Raw genomic sequence first — 21,148 nt, forward strand, 5'->3', positions numbered from 1 at the left:
CCTTTCTCTGCATCATCTTCTATTTCCGCCACAATTTTTAGCTTTCTCCTTTTGCTGTCTTAATTCTTGGACTTCTTGTTTTTTTCTCACTTCTCAATTTCAGATCCCTGAAAGGTTGTACTCCAGCATCTTGTGTACTTTGAGATCACTTTTATAAAGACACTAATCACAATGATGAGCCTTTGTGATCAAACAACTTCCCAAATATTCCACTTCCTAATGGGATTGCTTTGGGTGTCAGAATTTCAACACAGGAGTTTGGTAGAAAGAAAAACATTCAGACTATGGCACTGAAGATGCATTAGGTCCTTTAAAACAATTAAATGTATTTAACATGTAGACAAAACTCTAGAGGAAAAAAACGTAAACTTTAATATATTTAGCATGTAGACAAAACTCTAGAGGGAAAAAACGTAAACTTTAAAAAGAACATGAAAGGCAAAGTATCAGTTTCAAAAAATTGCAAGTTCGTACACTAAAATAGAGCTATAATTAGCCACTCACTAAAACGACTGGGCAAGTGGAACGTGCTCTAATTGGACTTTTGACATCCTGCCCTCTACACAGGCAGCTCAAAACACATTTCCTACCCAACCTCACGTTGGTGATCATGTATTATAGGCCTGGGATTTTACAAGAATAAACAAAACACTATTTACACTGAAATGCTTGTCTCCCTCAATCCATGATCTAAGATAAACATCACCATTAGCCTTCTGGCCAGGCCTCCCCACCCCTGGGAACCCTTGCATCCATCCTGCTCTTGTCCAATCTGTGCTGCGCACTTCTTTCCGAGCAGCCTTTCTGTAAATACCAACTCAATCATGTCATGCCTGGGAAGAAATCTTCCAGTGGTTTCCCATCACAAACCTTTAATGTCTGGATGCTTAGCACAGAAAGCTCCCATGACGTTGCCCAGTCCTCCCCTCTCCAGGTCCTTTAAATAAGCCCAGCAAGGCCTCAGAAATCCTTGCAACTACGCGGCTGCCTCCTGGACACTCTGCCCATTGGCCACCTTCTCAGCATTGCTCTGTGCCCTGGAGCCTCTTGGATCTGCAGCTGGGGCTAGAAATGGCTCCCCTGGCTTTCACCTTTGGCTGTGGCTCACCCAGCAAATGACTCTCGGCCTCCACCTTCCTGTTTCATACACCAGAACTGTGGGTGAGAAGTACCTCCCAACAGATGAGTTCCCCTCTTTTCCCATCCCGCCTCAGACAGCACTAAGCATAGAAATACTTTGCATTTCTTAAGGACAGATGTTCTTTGACAGCTCCTAATCTCATAATCTTCTTGTCTTAGAATCCCTCTCTCCACTTTCCATCACTATCCTCCTACTCCGCTCCCATCTTGCTGGTGAACAACCCTGCGAACAATCAGCACTCACAGAAAGCCTGCTGCTGTGGGAAGGCCCCTGACCTTCCTTTCCCCATCCACTCTCATCCTCCGCTGCCCAGGAAGAGACTGCCTTTTCTCCCCCGCCCCCATTTACATCTTCAAATATCGCTATTATTCTAATTACACTGTTGGAGATTTTGAGTTTACCTCTGAGTCTCCCCCTGAACAATCTAGGAGCCTGGTAGGGACAGGTTTTTATTTACCTGTTGTACCTCCAGCATTGAGCCTGGTGCCACCTATGGAATAAAGGCAAGAATTCCAGGACAAGCATGTGACCGGGCATGGGTGTACAAAGGATGCACACAATATGCACCGCATTCATATTTATCATCCGGCTTACAAATATTAAAATGTACATTGATACAGTCTTTCAAATTTTTACTATTTTTAAAACATATATAATCACATTGAAAGAAAACTTGTAAAAATCGTCAGGTGGAAGGCTCTATCACTCTCACACCACTGTTCATTTCTCCAGGTTTCCTTTCAACTTTTGCCTATGTATTTTCTTCAACAGATGTAGAATTAAATTTTATAGAATTTTATATTTTCTTCTTTGGCTAAAACTGTTCTTTTAATATTTTATACATTGCTAAATCATTTCAAGAATGAAATTATCACTAAGTGGTCATAATTCACTTATCCCCTTCCCTACAGGTTGTTTCCAGTATTTTGCTCATGTAAATAAGCATAAAATAAACATTTTGCCTTTTAAAAAAATATTTTGTTAGTGAAAATTCTGAGGAGTGGAATATAGCCCCTAAAACATGACCCCTACTATGGTTTTGGTATGCATTGCACAATTTCTGTCTTGGAAGGATTCTAACAATTTCCAATGCAAAGATACATTTTTGTCAGAAGGATTCAGTCAGTGTTTATTAAGACTTATTCCATATTCTCCATCTTATCGCAATACTAAATTTTGAGCTGTTGAAGGTTAAAAACAGTGTCTCATATCTTTTTATTCCTAATATCTAACAAATAATTGATGCTCAATAAATACGGTTGAATATGTAATGAAGACAGGTATTTTCCTTATTATTATATTTGTTCATTATATAAATACATATATATAAACTGCATGTATTAATAAAACTTGGAAGTTATCTACTCTGAGTTCTACATACACTCAGCAAACCTGGCAAAATTCCACTTAATCACCTTCCTTTTGAAAGTAGAATCCTCTATAGTCAAAGACTTCTGAAAGCAATACCACAAGTTTCATTAATAGCTCTTTTATAGTGTTTATAATTGCTGGACTGGAAGGTTGTATGCTTCTTTCTCTCTAATCAGATTTATGCGTGATACAGGTTGTAGAGTTTGACTTTTCTTTTCCCTTTCCTGCTCTCTTCTTCCAGGAAGGTAAACAAACTCACTCAGGCTCTCTCTGAGCCATTCATTCTCACAAGTGCGGTAAGTTTATTTGTTAACATTCATTATAAGATTCTGAGGATACTGTTTGATTTCAAATACATTGTTTTTGTTCTTCCATTTTTAGTGAGTCTGACCCAAAAGCATGTATTTACGTAGAAAGTCAGAATGCTGACTAATATTTGGTATTCTTACCAAAAATTTCTAAGCTTTAAAAATTACCATTACAAAATTCAGTATATGGTTTACAAGCTAGATAAATAAACTTTTTTTAAGTCAGGGCATTGAGCATGATGTATATTCACTGTGGCTCTTGGTAGAAAGTCTGATTAAGTATAGGCTGGAAGATAGCTGGTGGCCAATTATTTAGGCTGCTAAACAATTTCTAACCTTGAAAATTTACCAGGTTGTGACTATATTCTCTGACAATTCAAAAGTTTAATCATTTATGAAGATAAATTAAAGGTTGAAATATAGAAACTAGAATAATGATGCAATCATTTACACTGACAGAGTCATTATCAGTAAGGGAACTTGGTTATTCTGGCCAGCCCATCTTCTGTGCTGTAGAGACACAGAAGTGTGTGGCCGCTTTTTGGCATCAAAGTCAGCCCAAGGACCTATCTGCTGGCCAGCTAAGGAGCCGGAGCAAATTCGTCCCTCTGGGGACAATCTGTTTTTCTGTTTCTAAATTTAGAAACAGAAACTGTCACTCATACATTCCTCTATTTATTGCTATTTATTACATCTCCATTTTGCGCCTGGCCTTACTCTGTGTCCTAGGAGTGCTGCTGTGAATGAAACATACACAGTCCTGCCCCTGAGGGGCTTATGTAAAACATATAAAGTATACAAGCAAACATATAAAGTATACAAGACTTTCTGAAGATGGAACAGGGCTCTGGGGATGGGGGAAAATAAGAGAGAGGAGAGAGAAAGGGAATGTATGGAGGATCAGAATGCGACATGTTCATGTACCAATTCCCCACAATGAGTGTATTTATCACAAACCTATACTAATAAAAAAGGAAGAAAAATAAAGTCCTTTAATTGATTAAAATTTTAATGTATATATATTAATGATGCAATAGTTTGTTTTTCTCACAATTATTTAAGCAACAGTCAATTCAATAACCACAGGAATCTTAGAAGTAAGTAAATGCCAAATTTTTTTTATTAATTCATCACGGTATTTCTGAAAGTGTTTGTAAATTGTGGAAAAAAGCAATTCTGAAATTTTCCATGTATAAGCCAGGCTGAGCACTGGACATCCATTGGCCATTTTAATCCTCTGGCTCCTTCCAATAGAGATTCAATCATCCTTCTTTTTACACAGCAGGAGATGGAAGTTATGGAAGGTCACTAAACAGTTACTGGGTTTTGTTTTTATGTATTCTTCTCTGGAAAGCATTCTCCATTATTGGTGGATTCCATGGAAGATGGAGGCCAGGATGAGGGGCGGTCTTCCTGCTGCTGCTATCTGGACATGAGGACAAGGTCACATGACCCTGGCCCAACCAACAGACTGTCACACCCATGACTTTGGATGCTGATGAAGAGAGTCAAAGAGATGTAGAAACAAGTGCTATGGCACTCTCGCTGTCCAGCGCAACACTGTCCAGAGGTAAGAGGCAAGGCTCCCACCCCCGGCTCACACAGCGACTTTGGTTTCTACTGCCTTGTTACTGCTGGGTCTCTGGGCTTCCTGGAAGTTTTCTGAGCTACCTGATATCCTTCCAAAAAATATAGACTCTCTTCAGTTCACCAAAAATGGTTTCTATAGTTTAAAATTTAAGACAAGTGACTAGTAAAACATCTAGAAAGTGACCAAACTAGTGTTGTATTTTCAGGTTGCCTAAATACCAAACCCATACCCTTTACCTAAGGGAGAACAGGTAGCCAGTAGCTTGTTCAACAATTATTCACCAACCCATCACATGCATAGCAGTCATAATCTCAGAAACCTAAATGCCAACAAGTTACTAAAATGCCAAAGAAATGAATTCAGGTAGGATCAAGCAAGGAGCAGTTCTTTCTAGAAAACTTTTTTTTTTAATTTTATTTAAGGAGAAAAGAAAAAAAAAAGCAGAGAAAGGGTACAAGTTATACAGATTTGCAGAAGAAAAAATAAGGAAATCACTAGTTAATGGATTACATATTGTCATCTTAGAAATAATTGTTCAAGTCACAAAATTAAAGCTTGTAAAGTGGACATTCCATCAATGATACTGCTAACAGTTCTGTTCAATGATCCAATAAAACTCTGTGATATCATTTTCTATCTTATACACTTAAATATACATGCAGTTATATAGTTTAGAGCACTTTCTTTTCCTCTCTTTTGTACAATGACTATTACACATTTTGGGTTTCATTGCTCCCACGGTTCTTATTACTTTTTTGGAAGAGAGTAAAACCAAATGTGACATAACAGAACAGAATCAGTCAAGTCAAATGGGTGGACATAATAGATAATGTGAAAACATAATACAAGGTGATCAACAATGGTTACCATAATGCCTCCCGCTATCTCTAATAGAATTGCCTATATCGGTAGTTATAATACAATTGAACAAAACAGTAAAGAATAAAACCGACAAAACCAAAACATTGGAGACATTGTAGGTCTTCAAAAGTAGATAAAAGTCAACAAGAATGGGCGTTATAATGAATCTCATTATCTTCACAGCTGATGCCTAAATTTTCGAACTTGATACTATCCAGCAAAACAGAATAGGGGAACATCAGTTAAAATCCAGATGGTGAGAGTAATACAGGGCTTTAAATCGAGGTAATGGAAAGTCAAAGTGGGTTACTATAATATATCCTGCTATTTTTTTCCTTTAATTAAAAGGATAAAAATAAAAAAGTAAATAATGGAGTGGAGATTGAGATAAAAGAGGGCATAACAACGAAACAGCACAGATCAAAACATAACCATTTAAGCAGAATAGTGTTTCACCACCAGATAATCCTGACCTAAAAGTAGTTACCATATTGTCTCTTTCCTTGAAATCCTTGAGTACAACTTCGTATACTGTAGCATTAAGTATATCAAAACAATGTAAAACCATTTAAGAGAATGACAGCATTACAGAGTATTTAGAATCAACTAACAGAAAATGAATAATGGTTTCTGTATAATCTCCTTGTCTTTAAAAAGTTTTTGCTTATACTATCGTACATAATAAAATCCAGTAAGATACAATCTATTTAGACCATTGGAGACAGAAGGACAAAAGCTAGATGAGACTTCAAAACAAGATGATACTAAATCAGTATTACCTATTAAGATGTCATTTTCTCCAAAATAGCTGTTCCTATCATCCAGTCTTCTCTGCCTCATTTCTGTTGAGCTCTTATTCTGTCAGTAGCTGTCAGTTTGTCTTCTTCACTTTGTTCTCTGCTCCATTCGTTGTGGCCTCCACTATTTCTGGATTCTTTGTATTTTTCTTTTTTTAGAATATCCTGCAATACTCTCTGTAGAGTTGAATTGGTGGTTGCAAATTCCCCCAGTTCCTCTTTATACTGGAAGCACCTTGTTTTTCCATCAATTTTCAGGGACAGTTGTGCAGGATATCTCAATCTTGGCTGGAGATTATTATCTTTCAAAGCTTGAATTATTTCCCCCCACGCTCTTCGTGATTTGATGGTTTGTGCAGAGAAATCTGCTGTAATTCTGATGGGTGCTCCCTTGTAAGTGGTCTGTTTCTTGTCTCTGACAGCTTTTAATATTCTGTTCTTGTATTGAATTTCTGGAATTTTTATTATTATATGCCTGGGTGTTGCTCTGTTTGGGTTGTAGGTAGCTGGGGTCCTGTATGCCTCATACATCTCAGTATCTTTACCTTTTGCTAAATTAGGAAAATTCTCCTGGATTATTTCTGTGAGTAGCTTTTGTAGTTCATTTGTTTGTGTCCCTACTTCTTCTTTTATGTTCTTAATCCTTAAGTTATGGATCCTCTTATCATCTTCTTGTCTTTGTATTATTGCTGTTTGTTTCTTTGTTATTTTTAAGAAGTTTTTCATTTCATTCTCCCATATTACAATTCTGCCCTCCAGTTCAGATAGTCTGTCCTTAGTTTCTTTCAAGCTGTTATGCCAGTCTTCGATAGACTTCTTAGTTTCTTGGTAGTCCCTTTGAACCTGCTTCACGTATTCTATGCTTTCCCTGTTTTCTCCATCAAACAATTCTCCCCTCTTTTTCTGTTCTTCCATTCCACCATCTGTTTTTTCTTGGGTGCTGCTTAGCATTTCTCTAACTATTTTGCATACTTCTAGCTTCAGGTCGTTGATAACTTCATTCCTGAATTGGTCTATGAGGCTCTCTATATGGCGCTTTATGTTTATTGGTGCAGTGTCCGCTATTGCCTGTTTCTCAGAATTGGGGGCCGAGGAGCCTTCCTTGTTGCTGCCTCTTCCCATATTCTCTGTTCCTTATATATGCAAGCTTATATGAGAGGCCCAGCTTTTCTCCCTGTCAGCCACAGCCTGATCGAATTGCGCCGGTTAGGTGTTCCCACTCACCACTGCGCACCAGGCAGCCTACGCGGGGGCCCGCCTCTCCCGGCCTCCGTCAGGCTCTGGGATCTGGGTTGGGCCAGCCTACGGGCTCCGCCGGCAGCGTCACGCAGGCCAGGCACTTTTCACCAATCCCGCCCGAGAGGGGAATGTGTGGCTGGAGTCACCACCGCGCCCTGCTCCCGCAGGACTGCTCGGGCCCAGAAAGTCCGCTGGAGTCAAACTGTGGTGGAGTGTCAGTTTCTCTCACTCACCTCGCCACAAGTCAGAACATGCCTCCCTGCCCGTCCTGTTTTCGACTCCGTTCACAGACTCCCGTTCTCAGAGTTTCCGCGCGTCTCTCTCCTGGCCGAGCCGCTGTGGAGGCAGCCAGCCACCGCGCGGCGGGAAACCCAAATCGCGGCTTCCAATGGCACGGGGTCCAGCCTCAGCAGCGAGGCTTTTCTGTTCCTGTTTTAGCACTAGGACTGCATTCCAAGTTGGTTTCTCTCAGCTGAGTTCGTTCCTGAGTCAGCAGAGCATAACTCTACCTGCTTATGTCTCTTTAGTCCACACCATACCTGGCTTCTGAGCCTAGTTTTTCAGAGAGCCTCTGGTAGTTGCTGTTATCTGTCTGCCATGTTCTCCCGGAAGTGGTTAAGGATCTAACTGAAGATCTAAACACTGAGGAAGCCCTGAAGGAATTTGATTTTTCAGTGACTGCTGAAGATGGTGAAGGAGCTGGGGAACCTTTCTAGAAAACTTGATTCCATGTCTGAAACCCTTATCTACTTGTATTACTCATAGACACATAGGTTCTACTTGAATTTTTTAAGCAGTTTTCAGGATCTCCAGATATCACCCTTGGTCTAAAAGATTCAAACTCTTGGCTTAATATGTTACTTTTATCAGCCAACTAATCTGTATATACTATGATTTCCACATTTCCCTGATAGTATCTCACATTGTTTTCCTTTTAGTCCTTGACTTGGCTTGATATGATTTTTTTAATTTGAATGACTTGGATTTCATATTTGATAGAAGAATGACAGGAAGCAAACTTTTGTCCCCATATAAAGATGGAAAAATAAAAGAGAAAGTCTAGTGATAAATAACATTTTCTGTTTATAAGGGTCAAAGGTGTTACCTATCACTGACTCTAACATGAACTTCAATTGTAGCAAATATAAATGACCTATAAGAACATAAATTGCTATTCCTCCGCAGAATTTCTGCACTTAAGGATTGAAGTACTGGGCCAGGGATTTAGCTCAGCAGTTCAAGAGCTCGCTTGGTAAGTGCAATGTTGTGAGTGCAATCCCTGGTACCAAAAAAAAAAAAAAAAATTTAAGTCCTGCATTTGGGAGCCCTAGGAATTTCTGTGCACTATACCTTAAGACTATCATGCTAAGACACAGGAAGTTAAATAACTCATGATTTCTCTTATATACTCAAAGTATAAATAATTTAAAGAATACAATAAAAGGTAGATGATAGAAAATAGATAGCCTTTATGGAAAAGGGAAGTGGATCTGAAGACAGAGGAAGACAGGAAGGAGAGAAAGGGACAGGGAAAAAAGGGATTAAATGCACTATGAAGATGTACTAATTCCTGATGATTACAGTATTTATTATGTATTGCAAATATAATTAAAAAGAGGGTGTTCTTTGTGAGAGGAAGAAACATCTTGAGTTTCAAGAGATACAAAACCAACAGAAATAAAAAAAGAATAAAAGTACTTTTTAAAAATTGTTTTTATTTTATTTAAAGGAGAAAAAAACCAAAACAGTGTAAGGGTACAAGTAATACAGAATTTCAAAAAAAAAAAAACAGTAAGAAATCACTAGTTAATAGATTACATATTGTCATCTTAGAAATAGTTGTTCAAGTTACAGGATTAAAGCATACAAAGTGGACATTCAAACAGTGAGACTGCAAACAGTTGTGTTCAAAGATCCACCAAAAACTTAGTAATATGGTCATCTAGCTTAACACACCTAAACACACTTGCAGTTGTATCCTTTAGAGTACTTTTTTTTTCCTGCTTTTTACAACAACATTTACACATTTTGGGTTTTATTACTCCCATAGTTCTTATTACATTTTTTTTGGAAGAGGAAAAAAGCCAAATATGACAAAACAAAGCAGTCAGTCAAAACAAAGGATGGACATAGTACATGATGTAAAAACAGAATACAAGATAATCAACAATGGTTACCATAATGCCTCTTGCTACCTTAAAAAGAATTGCCTATATCACTAGGTATAATAAAATTGAACAAAACAGTACAGAACAAGACCAATAAAACCTAAACTTTGGAGGCATTACAGGGCTTCAAAAGAAGATAATAGTCAAACCAGAATGGGTGTCATAGTGAATCACTGCTTTCAAAGTAGTTGCCTATACCCTCAAACTTGATACTACCAAACAGAACAAAACAGAGTAGAATCACTCAAAACAAGATGGTGGGAGCAATTCAGGGCTTCAAATCAGGTGAATAGGAAATCAAAAAAGTTACTATAATATATCCTGCTAATTTTTTTTATTTTTTCCCTTAATTAAAAAATAATTAATAAATAAATAAATAAATAAATAATTTTTTTAAAGGGGGAGATTGAGATAAAACAGGACATAACAATACAACAATACAGGTCAAAGTATAGCAATTTCAGCAACCTAGTGCTTCACCACAAGATAACTCGACTTAATAGTAGTTATCATAGTGTCTCTTGAAATATTTGAGTAAAACTTTGTATACTATGCTTCAAACATATCAAGACAGTGTGAAACCATTCAAGAGGATAAAAGTATTACAGGGTATTTAGAACCAGCTAACAGAAAATGAACAATGGTTTCTATATTATCTCTTTGCCTATAAAAATTTTTGTTTATATTATCACATATAATAAAATCCAATAAGATACAACATGATAGAACCAATAGAGACAGAAGAACTACAGTTTGGTTCTTCAAAACAAGATGATATTAAATCAGCACTAGCTATTATGATGTCTTGTTTTCTTCAAAATAGCTGTTCATATCATCACAGGCAATAATATCCAACAGCCCAGAATAAAGACATTCCAATTAATGAGTGAAAACTTTATAAGGCTTCAAAGCCACATAATGGGGAATCATGATTACCACATACTTTATATATTTGAATCATTTTTTACAATAGGGAAACTATTCAGTATTCATACATGTGAGTTTGATTTATTTCACTTATGAGTATGGTCTCAAGCTGCATCCATTTATTATAAATATCTCAATGTGATCCTTCATTATAGCTGAGTAGTACTCCATTGTATAAAATACCACAACTTTTTTATCCATTCCTCAGTTGATGGACACTTAGGTTGTTTCCAAGATCTGGCAATTACAAATTGTGCTACTATACACATGGGTGCACATATATCACTGTGGTGTGATGCTTTCAGTTCTTCTGGGAATATGCCTAGAAGTGGGATAGCTGGAACAAATGGGACTTCCAATCCCAGCTTTTTGAGAAATCTCCAGACTGACCTCCACAATGGTTGCACCAGTCTACACTCCCACCAAGAGTGCAGGAGAGTTCCTTTTTCCCCATAGCCTCTCCAGCATTTGTTGTTGATGGTTTTTTTTGATCCTGGCCATTCTTTCAGGAGTGAGATAGAATCTCAGTGTGGCTTTAATTTGCATTTCTCTAATGAGTAATAATGATGAACATTTTTTCATGTATTTATTTGCCATTTGTGTTTCTTCATCTGAGAAGTGTGCATTCAACTCAGATGCCCATTTTTGGATTGGATCTTTGAATTTTGGGGGTCTGAATTTTTTTAATTCTTTATATGTTTTAGACAGAAGTCCTTTGTCTGAGGGGGAGTTCACTAAGATTTTTTCCCAGTTTGTGGGTTTTCTTTTCACTATGCTAGAGATTTCTTTTGACATGTAGAAACTTTTTAATAAGAAGTGGTCCCAGTTATTGATTCTGGGAAGTATTTCCCATGCAGTTTGAGTCCTGTTCATGAATTCTCTACCTACCCCTATGTCTTCAAGGTTTCTGCCCAATTTGTCTTCCAATAGATTTAATGTTTCTGTTTTAATATTCAGATCTTTGATCCATTTAGATTTTAATTTAGTACATGGTGATAGGCATAGGTCTAGTTTTAGTTTTCAGCATATGGAGAGCCAATTTTTCCAACACCATTTATTAAAGAGACTGTCATTCTTCCAGTGAACCTGTTTGCCTCCTTTATCAAAAATAAAGTGGTTGAGTGTGTTTGTAGTTGTGGTTGTATCTTCTAATCTATCCCATTGATCTTCAGCTCTGTTTTGATTCAAGTACCATGTTGATTTTACTACAGTTGCTTTGTAGTATAACTTCAAGTCAGGGATTGTGATGCCTCCTACCTTGCCTTTGTTGCTAAGAATTGTCTTTGCTATTCTAGGTCTCTTCTCACTCCAGATGAATTTTAGGAGTGATTTCTCTAGTTCTATGAGGTATGTTGATGGTATTTTTATTGGGATTGCATTGAATCTGTATAACAGTTTAGGGAGAATGGCCATTTTCACAATATTTATTCTTCCTATTCATGAGCAAGGGATGTCTTTCCATTTTCTGAAATCATCTTCAAATTCTTTTTTCAGTGTATTATAATTTTCCCTGTATAGGTCTTTCACTTTTTTCATAAGAGTAATTCCTAAATATTTCATTTTTTTGGTTGCTAGTGTGAAGGGTGTGGCTTCTCTTATTTCTCTCTCTGTGATTTTGTTGTTAGTGTATAGGAATGCTATTGATTTTGAGTACTGATTTTGTATCCAGCTACATTACTGAATTTATTTATTATATTTAAGAGTGTTTAAATGGAGTTTAGGGGGTCTTCTATGTAGAGTACCATGTCATCTGCAAACAATGATAATTTAACTTCTTTTCCTATCTTTACCCCTTTTATTTCTTTCTCTTGTATAATTGCTCTGGCTAGTATTTCCAGCACTATATTAAATAGGAGTGGTGATAAAGGACGTCCTTGTCTTGTGCCTGATTTTAAAGTAAAGGCCTTCAATTTTTGGCCATTTAGTATGATACTGGCTGTTGGTTTGTCATAGATGGCCTTTATTATATTGAGGGAAAGACCATCTATTCCAATTTTCTGTAAAGTTCTTATCATGAATGAATATTGGACCTTATCAAAAGCTTTTCCTGCATCTATACAAATGATAATGTGATTCTTACTTTTGGCTTTATTGATTTGGTGGATTACATTTATTGATTTATGTATGTTAAACCAGCCCTGCATGCTTGGGATGAATCCCACTTGGTCATGGTGTATAATCTTCTTGATGATTTGCTGCGTCCTATTTGCCAATATTTTGTTGAGGAGTTTTGCCTCTGTGTTCATTAGGGAGATTGGTCTATAGTTCTCTTTTTCAGTTGAGTCTTTCTCAGATTTTGGTACTAGAGTAATATTTGCTTCCAGGAATGACTTGGGAAGGATTGCTTCCCTTTCAATTTCACTGAAGAGTTTGAGGAGTGTCGGCATTAATTCTTCTTTGTATTTCTTGTAGAATTCTGCAGTGAATCCATCTGGGCCTGGGCTCTTCTTTGTAGGTAAGGACTTAATTACATTTTCAGTTTCATTAATAGAAACTGGGTTATTCAGCAGTTTTACATCCTCTTGACCTAGCTTTGGTACTTCATATGCTTCTAGGAATCTGTCTATTTCTTCCGTGTTATCAAACCTTTGAGAGTAGAAGTTTTTGAAATAGGTGTTGATGATCTTCTGTATTTCTGTAGAGTCTGTAGTGATTTCACCTTTTTCACTTCTTATTGCAGGAATTTGAATTTTTCTTCCCTTTTTAAAATAAGGTTGGCTAGGGGCTTATCAATTTCATTTATTCTTTCAAAGAACCAACTCTTTGATTCATTGATTCTTTGGATTGTTTTCTTAGTCTCTATTGCATTGCTTTCTGCTCTGATTTTTATAATTTCCCCTCTTCCTTTGGCTTTGGGCTTGACTTGCTCTTCTTTTTGTAGATGTTTGAGGTGTAACATCAGGTTATTTATTTGTATTTGTTCTGCTTTCCTGATGTGGGAACTCAGGGCAATAAATTTTCCTCTGATGACTGCTTTCATTGTATCCCACAGATTCCAGTAAGTTGTATTTGTATTTTCATTTTCTTGTAGGTATTGTTTAACTTCTTCTTTAATTTCCCCCTGTGACTCACTGATTACTCAAGAGTGTGTTATTCAGTTTCCATGTGTTTGTGGGATTTTTGCAGTATCTTTTATCATTAATTTCTAATTTCAAAGTGCTATGATTCGATAACATGCAAGGATAATTTCAACTCTTGCATTTATTTAAATATGTTCTGTGAGCTAATATATGGTCTGTTTTAGAGAATGACCCATGTACTGCTGAGAAGAATGTATATTCTGATGTTGTTGGATAGAACACTCTGTATATGTCTATCAAGTCCATTTGTTCACATGTGTGATTCATTTCTGTTATTTCTTTGCTGATTTTCTGTCTGGTTGATCTGTCCCCTGGTGTCAATGGTGTGTTAAGGTCTCCTGTTACAATTGTGTTACTGATAATTTGATTTTTCATTTCTGTTAATACTTGTTTTATATAACTCAGTGCTCTGGAATTTGGTGCAAATATATTTAAGACAGTTATCTCTTCCTCTTGAAGTTTTCCCCTAACAAGTATGTAGTGACCTTCTTTGTCTCTTCTGATCATTAATGGTTTAAAGTTCACATTGTCTGCAAACAGAATGGCTACTCCTGCTTTTTTGGGGGTTCCTGTTGCATGAAGTATTGTTTTCCATTCTTTGACTTTCAGTCTGTGAGTATCCTTCTGGTTTAGATGAGTTTCTTTTAGAAAGCATATGGTTGGATTTTGTTTCTCGATCCATTCTGCCAGTCTGTTTCTTTTAATTGGTGCATTGAGACCATTTACATTAATGGTTATAACTGTTATATGTTGGTTTGTTGTTGACATGTTATCTTTCTGCTGTGGCATCTTTATCTTTCTGTTCTGTTAAACTGTCTGCTTTGCTTAGTGGTTTCTTCCTAAGTGTATCTAAACTGTCTTTCAATATTTTTGCAGGGTTGGCTTGGTGATCATGAAGTTCTTCAGCTGTTCTTTGTCATGGAAGTATCTTATTTTACCATGGATTTTGAAGGACAGTTTTTCAGGGTACATCAGTCTAGGTTGGAAATCATTTTCCTTTAGGATCTGGAATACTTCACTCCATGCTCTTCTTGACTTTATTGTTTGTGCTGAGAAGTCTGCTATGATTCTGATAAGTTTTCCTTTATAAGTGATCTGTCTTTCTCTCTGACAGCTTTTAATATTCTGTTCTTATGTTGGATTTCTGGGATGGTGATTATTATATGTCTGGGTGTCGTTTTATCTTGGTTATGACTATTTGGAGTTCTATATGCTTCACTGATCCTGATGTCAGTTTCTGACCTCATGTTTGGGAAATTTTCAGCTATTACTTCTCTAAATATCCTCTTGACATCCTTTATGTTGTCCCCTTCTTTTTCATTAATCTGCATCAATCTTATGTTGGGGTTTTTTTTTTTTTTTGCATCATCTTGCAGTTGTTGAATTGCTATTTCCTGATTCCTTGTTTTTTTTTTTAAAAACTCTTTCCTTTGCTACAATCTTGTCTTGAAGGTCGGAAATTCTATCTTCACTCTCACTGAGGCAGTTTTTACAGCTTTCAGTGGAATTTTTGATTTCCTATATATCTCTGTGCATCTCCTTTATGTATTCTGTTTGTTTCTTATATTGCTCATCTAGGGATTCTATCTTTTTGTTTAGTTTCTCCAATTTTTTAACTGTGTCTTCATTAAATATATTCAGCATCTCTTTCATTTCTTTTATCATTTCTTCTTTTACCTGGTAGATTATTTCTAGTTTGAATTCCTTTAAAGCTTCCTGGAGTTGCTTGTTTATTTCAGTTGCTATTATGTCCAATATTTGAAGTGTATGGCATATATTTTCTTCTATATACATCACTCCTAAGGTTTCTTTGAATGGACTGGAGGTTTGAGATTGTAATTTGGTCTTTCGTTTTGTCATTTTCCTATATTTCTGTGTTTCAAGTGTTTCGAGTGTTATTCTAAGGCTTCCTCATGGTCTATTGGAAATCCCCTTCTATGCCCTCAGCTCCTGGGACTCTGGCACCCAGTTTCCTGGACTGATAGAGGGTCACTGGCTATAGAGCAGGCTGACTCACCCAGCCTCTGGAACCAATAGTGCCTACCTACGTGCTTAGCCCTCCACAGTCCGCCAAGCACAGCCAGGAGAATGGAGGCTGATGCTGGCTCCCAGGATCTGCTGCGCTGCTCCAGTGCACCCAGAAGGTGTGAGGTTCCCTGGCTGGGCCAGAGAGAGGGTCCCAAACTATCCGGACTCAGGGGAAAGTGCATGGGGCACTTACACCAGGCCGCTGGGCCTCTGGAACTGGTGGCCCCTGCCTGCTTGCTTAGAACTCCATAGTCCTCCAAGCACAGCCAGGAACGGGGAGTCATGCTGGCACCCTGGACCCACCTAGCTGCTCCAGTGCGCCCAGACATCATGAGGTTCCCAAACAAGCTGGACTCAGGGGAAAGTGAGTGGGGCACTTATGCCAGGCTGCCAGGCCTCTGGAACCGGTGGCACTTTGCCTGCTTGCTTAGAACTCCACAGTCCTCCAAACACAGCCAGGAATGGGGAGGCCAATGCAGGTGCCCAGACCTGCTGAGCTGTTCTAAAAATACTGTTTTAAAAAGTATTTTTTTTTGCATTAGAATAGTGGATACTGGAACTATAAATATCTAGATCATACTTCATTTTGCAACTAAACTGAACTTTTGATACTCTTCAGAATCTCAGAAGTAAGAATATTTTCTTTTTATCCCCAGAATTTCACACTGTCATCCCTCACCTCACACCCTTCCCTCTGTCTGCCTTTGCACTGGACCAATGGGATGGGACAGAGAATAAACCAGAGCACAAGATGAACCACCAGAAGGAGGTGTCAAGGATTCAGTCCTTGTTCAGTTCAGCTTCTACAAAGGTATAGTAGTTGAACAGCAGAGGACAAAAAGCAGGAAAAAATTTGAAAGATTATTATGATCTTTTCCTCTCCTGAGACCAAAAAGTAAAAATTTTATATGTTTATACATCCATCTGTTCATGAAATAAACTTAACTTTTTAATATAATCTTTGAGGATCTTGTAACTTAGCCAAATACCTCTAAGAGAACTGTGTTTTTGATGTTTTGTTTGTTTATTGTTTGCTTCAGACACACGTTTTATGCATTTCTCAGTACATCACAGACACGATGTCTGCCTGAGTCATGTGATCTTCTTGAGTACCTGCTAGACCCCACAGACTGGTTCCAATTCCACCACTCTCTTTTCCATGCAGGAAAATGTAGGAGACTACAACAGAGACAGAAAGGGAGAGAAAGCTATAACATAACTTTAAATCTCATCTAAATGTGCAGGTAAATCATTTATATACTTTCAAGGCTCATTAATTATTCATAACAGATTTCACAAAGAACTTTCAAATACTAGGTGATATCTCCACTGAAAACTGTAACCGAGGTGGCAAGAATGTATTGAATACTTTCTGGGACTGTAGGGTTCTTTCACTTTTTAGACTTCTTATTTTACTTTGGACTCCATGATTTTGTTTGTCTAACTAGCTCAGTGGTTTTCCTGCCATAGCACACTTTGGAATTATCTGGAGAGCCTGTTAAGCCTCTGACTGATGGGTTTTGTTCTGAGTTCTGACTCAGTGAGCCTCAGGCATCCTGAGAATCTAAATTTGCTACAAGTGCCAAGGTGCTAGTGCTGCTGCTGACCCACAAAACACAAGAATCATTGATGTGCTCATCCATTAATCCATTCAAAAACATTTATTAAAATAACAGCCAACCACGTTCTGGACACCAAAACACTGAACATTATTTTATAAGAGGTAATGTCTACTGAGTACCTTGGTAGCAGCTCTGTTATATGATTTTTCTTTCTTTCTTTCCTTCTTTTTAAATTTATTTTGGCAGTAATGAGGATTGAATCCATGGCCTTTGCTCTGAGCTGCAACCCTAGCTGTTGGTTCATTTGTTTGTTTATTTTGAGAAAAATTGTCACTGAAGAACCAGAGTGTAATAGGGGCAACTAGACCAGTGTTTATGGATAGGTTGGAAAGACAGGCTTTAATAGGTAAAGGAATACAATTAGAGATCAAGTCCAGAAGGGAGAAGGCTCAGAACCACTTAGGTAAAAAGCAGGTGCCCCCCCCCCCATTTTAAAACCAAGGGTCTTGGTGAGACACAAAACTGCACAGTGTACACCGGGGAAGTGGAAGGGGAGGGAGAATCTTAAAAAAGATGGCAGAAGATATTGTTAATAGTGTATCAGGATTTAAAACCCACATTACTTGCACTAATCTGCTTAGGTAGATTTTATTCTGTCCCAGTTTGTCTACTTGCATTAGATTTGAGGGCACAGACAGCTATCCCAAAAACATCAGGATATAGCACAGTAATCATCTTTAATTTCCTATTAACTTAATCAGGAGCCCTGTATGACTTATACTGTTTTATCATGACTGATCTTAGTTAAATCTGGTTTGTTTGATATCGACAGATTTTATTCAAAACTGATATATTGATAGTATCAAGTCTGAGAGTATAGGCAACTACACTGAAGAGGACAAGACTCCACAATACACATTCTAGTTTGATTACTGCCTGTTTTGGAAGTTTTATATTATGTACAAAGTTGTGTTTTTATTACTACTGCTATGTGCTGGTATATTCAATTATACTATGTCTGATGATATAGCCAATTATATTGAAGATAACAAGAGACAACACAGGAACTATGGTAGAACTCCTTGTACAACAGTCTTATATGTCTTTTTCATTTCATGTGTTTATAGGAATATGTTTTGTTTTGTCTTGCTTTGTTTTGTTTCTCCCTCTATTATAAAAGGATAGAAATACATGTTAAGACTCATGCATTTGTAGAATCTATAAACAGTTTATGAGAACTGATCTTATGACACATGATGAAATGAACAAATACTTTAAAGAAAAATAGACACTAAAATACCCAGTGCTGATCCTGGAGTGTCATAATGTAAAACCCAGCAATAGTATTATTCTTTGTTCACAGTGATATTAGCCTGCTTGGATTTATTCAATCTCACCATGATTGAAGATATGGATAACTGCATGTATATTTAAGTGTATAGGATTGATAAGCATATTTCTAAGTTTTCGTTGGATAGTTGAACAGAACTGGTTGCAGCCTCACTGAATCCCCACTTTATATGCTCCACTTTAGTATCTTGAACAACTATTTGTAAGAGGACAATCTGTAATCATCAACTAGTGATTTCTTACTGTTTATTTTTTTCTTTGAAAGTATGTATTATTTCTACCTGTTTTCTGTTTTGTTTAGTCTTTTTTTAAATAAATTTTTTTTTAAAAAGGCAATATAATACTCAGTGCTGATCCCGGAGTGTCATGATATGAAATCCAGCAATACTATTATTCTTTGTTCAGAATGACTTTAGCCTGCTTTAGTTTGTTTAATCTCAACATAAATGAAGATATGGATAACTGCATGTATGTTTAAGTGCATAGGATTGACAATCATGTTACTAAGTTTTTGTTGCATAGTTGAACAGAACTATTTGCATTCTCACTGTTTGAATTCGCACTTTGCATGTTCTACTTTGTATCTTGAATAACTATTTGTTAAAGGACAGTATGTAAATATCAACTAGTGATGTCTTACTTTTATTTTTTCTCTGAACGTACGTATTATTTCTATCCATTTTCTGTTTTGTTTAGTCTTTCTTTAAATGCAATTTAAAAAAAAAAAAGAAAAATTGTCACTGATTTGCTAAATTGCCCATGCTGCGCTCTAACTTATTCTCCTGTCTCAGCCTCTCAAAGACTAGAATTTTAAAGATGAAAGTAACACAGCTTAAAGAGTATAATCAACCTGTTCACAGTCATACACAGTTGTCATAGTTAAGATTTGAACTGTCAAAGCCAAATTGAAATACCAGAGGAAAAATATCCCCAAGTATAAAGAATGTACTTGGGAATGAGCAAAGAATTATAATCCAACAGGGAACAAGCCACAGTGCACCATGTGTCCAAAGAGGATAAGGAAAGCTTTTATCAGCAAAAGGGAGAAATTCGTATAAGTTGCTTGGTTTCAATGTCCACTGGTCTTGTTGACCAGAGATAGGAACTGGCATCAGATCATCAGTGGAAGTTCTCCACTGATCTTATCTGAACTATTGTAATATTAAATTATTTAACATAAAGAAAATAAAGAAATCTGTGCATCTGTCAAAAGTGTACAAGGCATAAATAGTATGAAGGACTTTCAGGTGGGATTTTAAAAAAAAATTCCTAAGACAATTCTTGCACTTACACAGGCAAAACCTGAGTTCTCATTCTTCATGCTTTTCTAGTTCTGAATTTGTCTAGATCACACAAAAGTGCCTTCACTTTGGTATCAGCAAGTTTTGCAGAACCCAAGAATAATGGATGCAAGTGGTCCTAACAGACACCGTGCCACGTGCTATGCTACCCCATCAAGTTGAGATGATTACACAGAGCACATGCAGATCTAAAGAAAAAAAAAACTGATCCTCACAGAGATTAAATAATTTTACCAAAGTCTAGGAAATATTTTAAAATTTAATCTCTGTTTTCCTAACTCCAAAGAGCTTTTCCCATGATGCAACAGGATTTCTCCATGCTGTAATCGTTACAAAAATTTCAATGTGAATTATTTGTATTACCCTTATTTATCTTATTTTTATTTTTCCATTAACCAAGTGCACAAAGAATGGGGAGTTCTGTTTAATGTAACTAAAATGTAACTTGTTTTAACTCATTCAAAAGCTTTCTAACAATTACCAGTTCACTTTCTACCCTATGTCAGCACTGTATAGCATAATGGTAGCTTGATGATTCAGAATCTGGTGTCTGACAGCCGTCATTATCAACAGCATTTACTCCTGAGAAATGTCAAAGTGGATACAGAAGACAAGTGATTGGGCTGAATGTGGGGAACCACTGGATTACAGTACTCAATTATATTTGTATTCAATTGTACGCTAATCGTTTACCTTTTCTGTAATCAGAATGGAAAAAGGCCCCCCAATTGAGGCTAATCAAAGGTTTTGGTTGAGTTGGGTTCAAATCAATCAAGTTCCCCCCAATTTGTGTAAGTAGCTAACAAAGTTCATAAAAACAACTGCTTCTCCTCTTTTATGACTTGGTAAATCGCAAAGAAAGAAGCTTGCCCTGATTCCTGTGTACGGTCATGTTACCCCATCATCAGGGAGAGAAACGAGCTGTGTAATTACCATTTGAGACATGACTCATCCTCGCTTGGAGGACCCAGACCTGTCTGACTCTATAAAAGGAGCTCAGGGCCGGAGTGCAAATGTGCACCGTCTGCCATCCCCCGGCTGTTATAATTACCCAGCTACCACGAGGAGATGAAGGTGCTCCCGGCGTCTGGCCTTGCTGTCCTCCTTCTCACAGCTTTGAAGTTTTCCTCTGCAGCCCCCACCCTCTTTGCAGCCACCCCCAGGACCTGGAGGAACAACTTCCACCTCGCACAGGTTTGTGAATCTTTGCCCAGTTCCCTCTTTCTCCTCCTGACATGGAAAACCTAAAAGGGCATAATAAGAAAATAAACAAAAATCTGCGATTATTTTTAAATCATGTTTATAAGTTCCCTGAAGTCTGGTTGATGGTACCACATAAGACTGGTGTCTGGTACATATTAGGTGCATGTATTGCATGACGAATAAATAAGGATAATACAAATAATTCCTATTGGAATTTTTAT

At 37.2% G+C, this 21,148-nt stretch overlaps 1 protein-coding gene and 2 long non-coding RNA genes across 5 annotated transcripts in view; 2 read left to right on the forward strand and 1 right to left on the reverse strand.

Moving 5' to 3' along the window:
- The first annotated feature begins 992 nt into the window (after positions 1-992).
- Positions 993-16,445, forward strand: LOC106028273 (uncharacterized). Its single transcript, XR_001201890.3, has 3 exons — positions 993-1,161; positions 4,175-4,390; positions 16,168-16,445. It is a non-coding gene; the product is annotated as an uncharacterized LOC106028273 (long non-coding RNA).
- A 52-nt stretch (positions 16,446-16,497) lies between these two features.
- LOC106028271 (uncharacterized) overlaps positions 16,498-21,148 on the reverse strand; it is a 42,257-nt gene continuing 37,606 nt past the window's right edge. Inside the window, exons 7-8 of one of the 3 annotated variants that reach the window (XR_010049764.1) lie at positions 20,776-20,968; positions 16,498-16,690 (exon numbers count right to left, since the gene is read on the reverse strand). This is a non-coding gene — a long non-coding RNA (uncharacterized LOC106028271). The remainder of the gene's footprint in view (positions 16,691-20,775; positions 20,969-21,148) is intronic. The other 2 variants (XR_010049765.1, XR_001201888.3) reach the window with 2 other exon arrangements.
- The window catches only part of Mmp20 (matrix metallopeptidase 20), a 41,753-nt gene continuing 41,250 nt past the window's right edge, over positions 20,646-21,148 (forward strand). Inside the window, exon 1 of the mRNA XM_003472776.4 lies at positions 20,646-20,918. Coding sequence (XP_003472824.1) covers positions 20,793-20,918 — 126 coding nt within the window. The 5' untranslated portion in view covers positions 20,646-20,792. The remainder of the gene's footprint in view (positions 20,919-21,148) is intronic.

The sequence above is a fragment of the Cavia porcellus genome, unplaced genomic scaffold (genome assembly GCF_034190915.1).
Source record: "Cavia porcellus strain 051 isolate PalLab524CR breed Dunkin Hartley unplaced genomic scaffold, mCavPor4.1 scaffold_9, whole genome shotgun sequence".
Classification (NCBI taxonomy): Eukaryota; Metazoa; Chordata; class Mammalia; order Rodentia; family Caviidae; genus Cavia; species Cavia porcellus.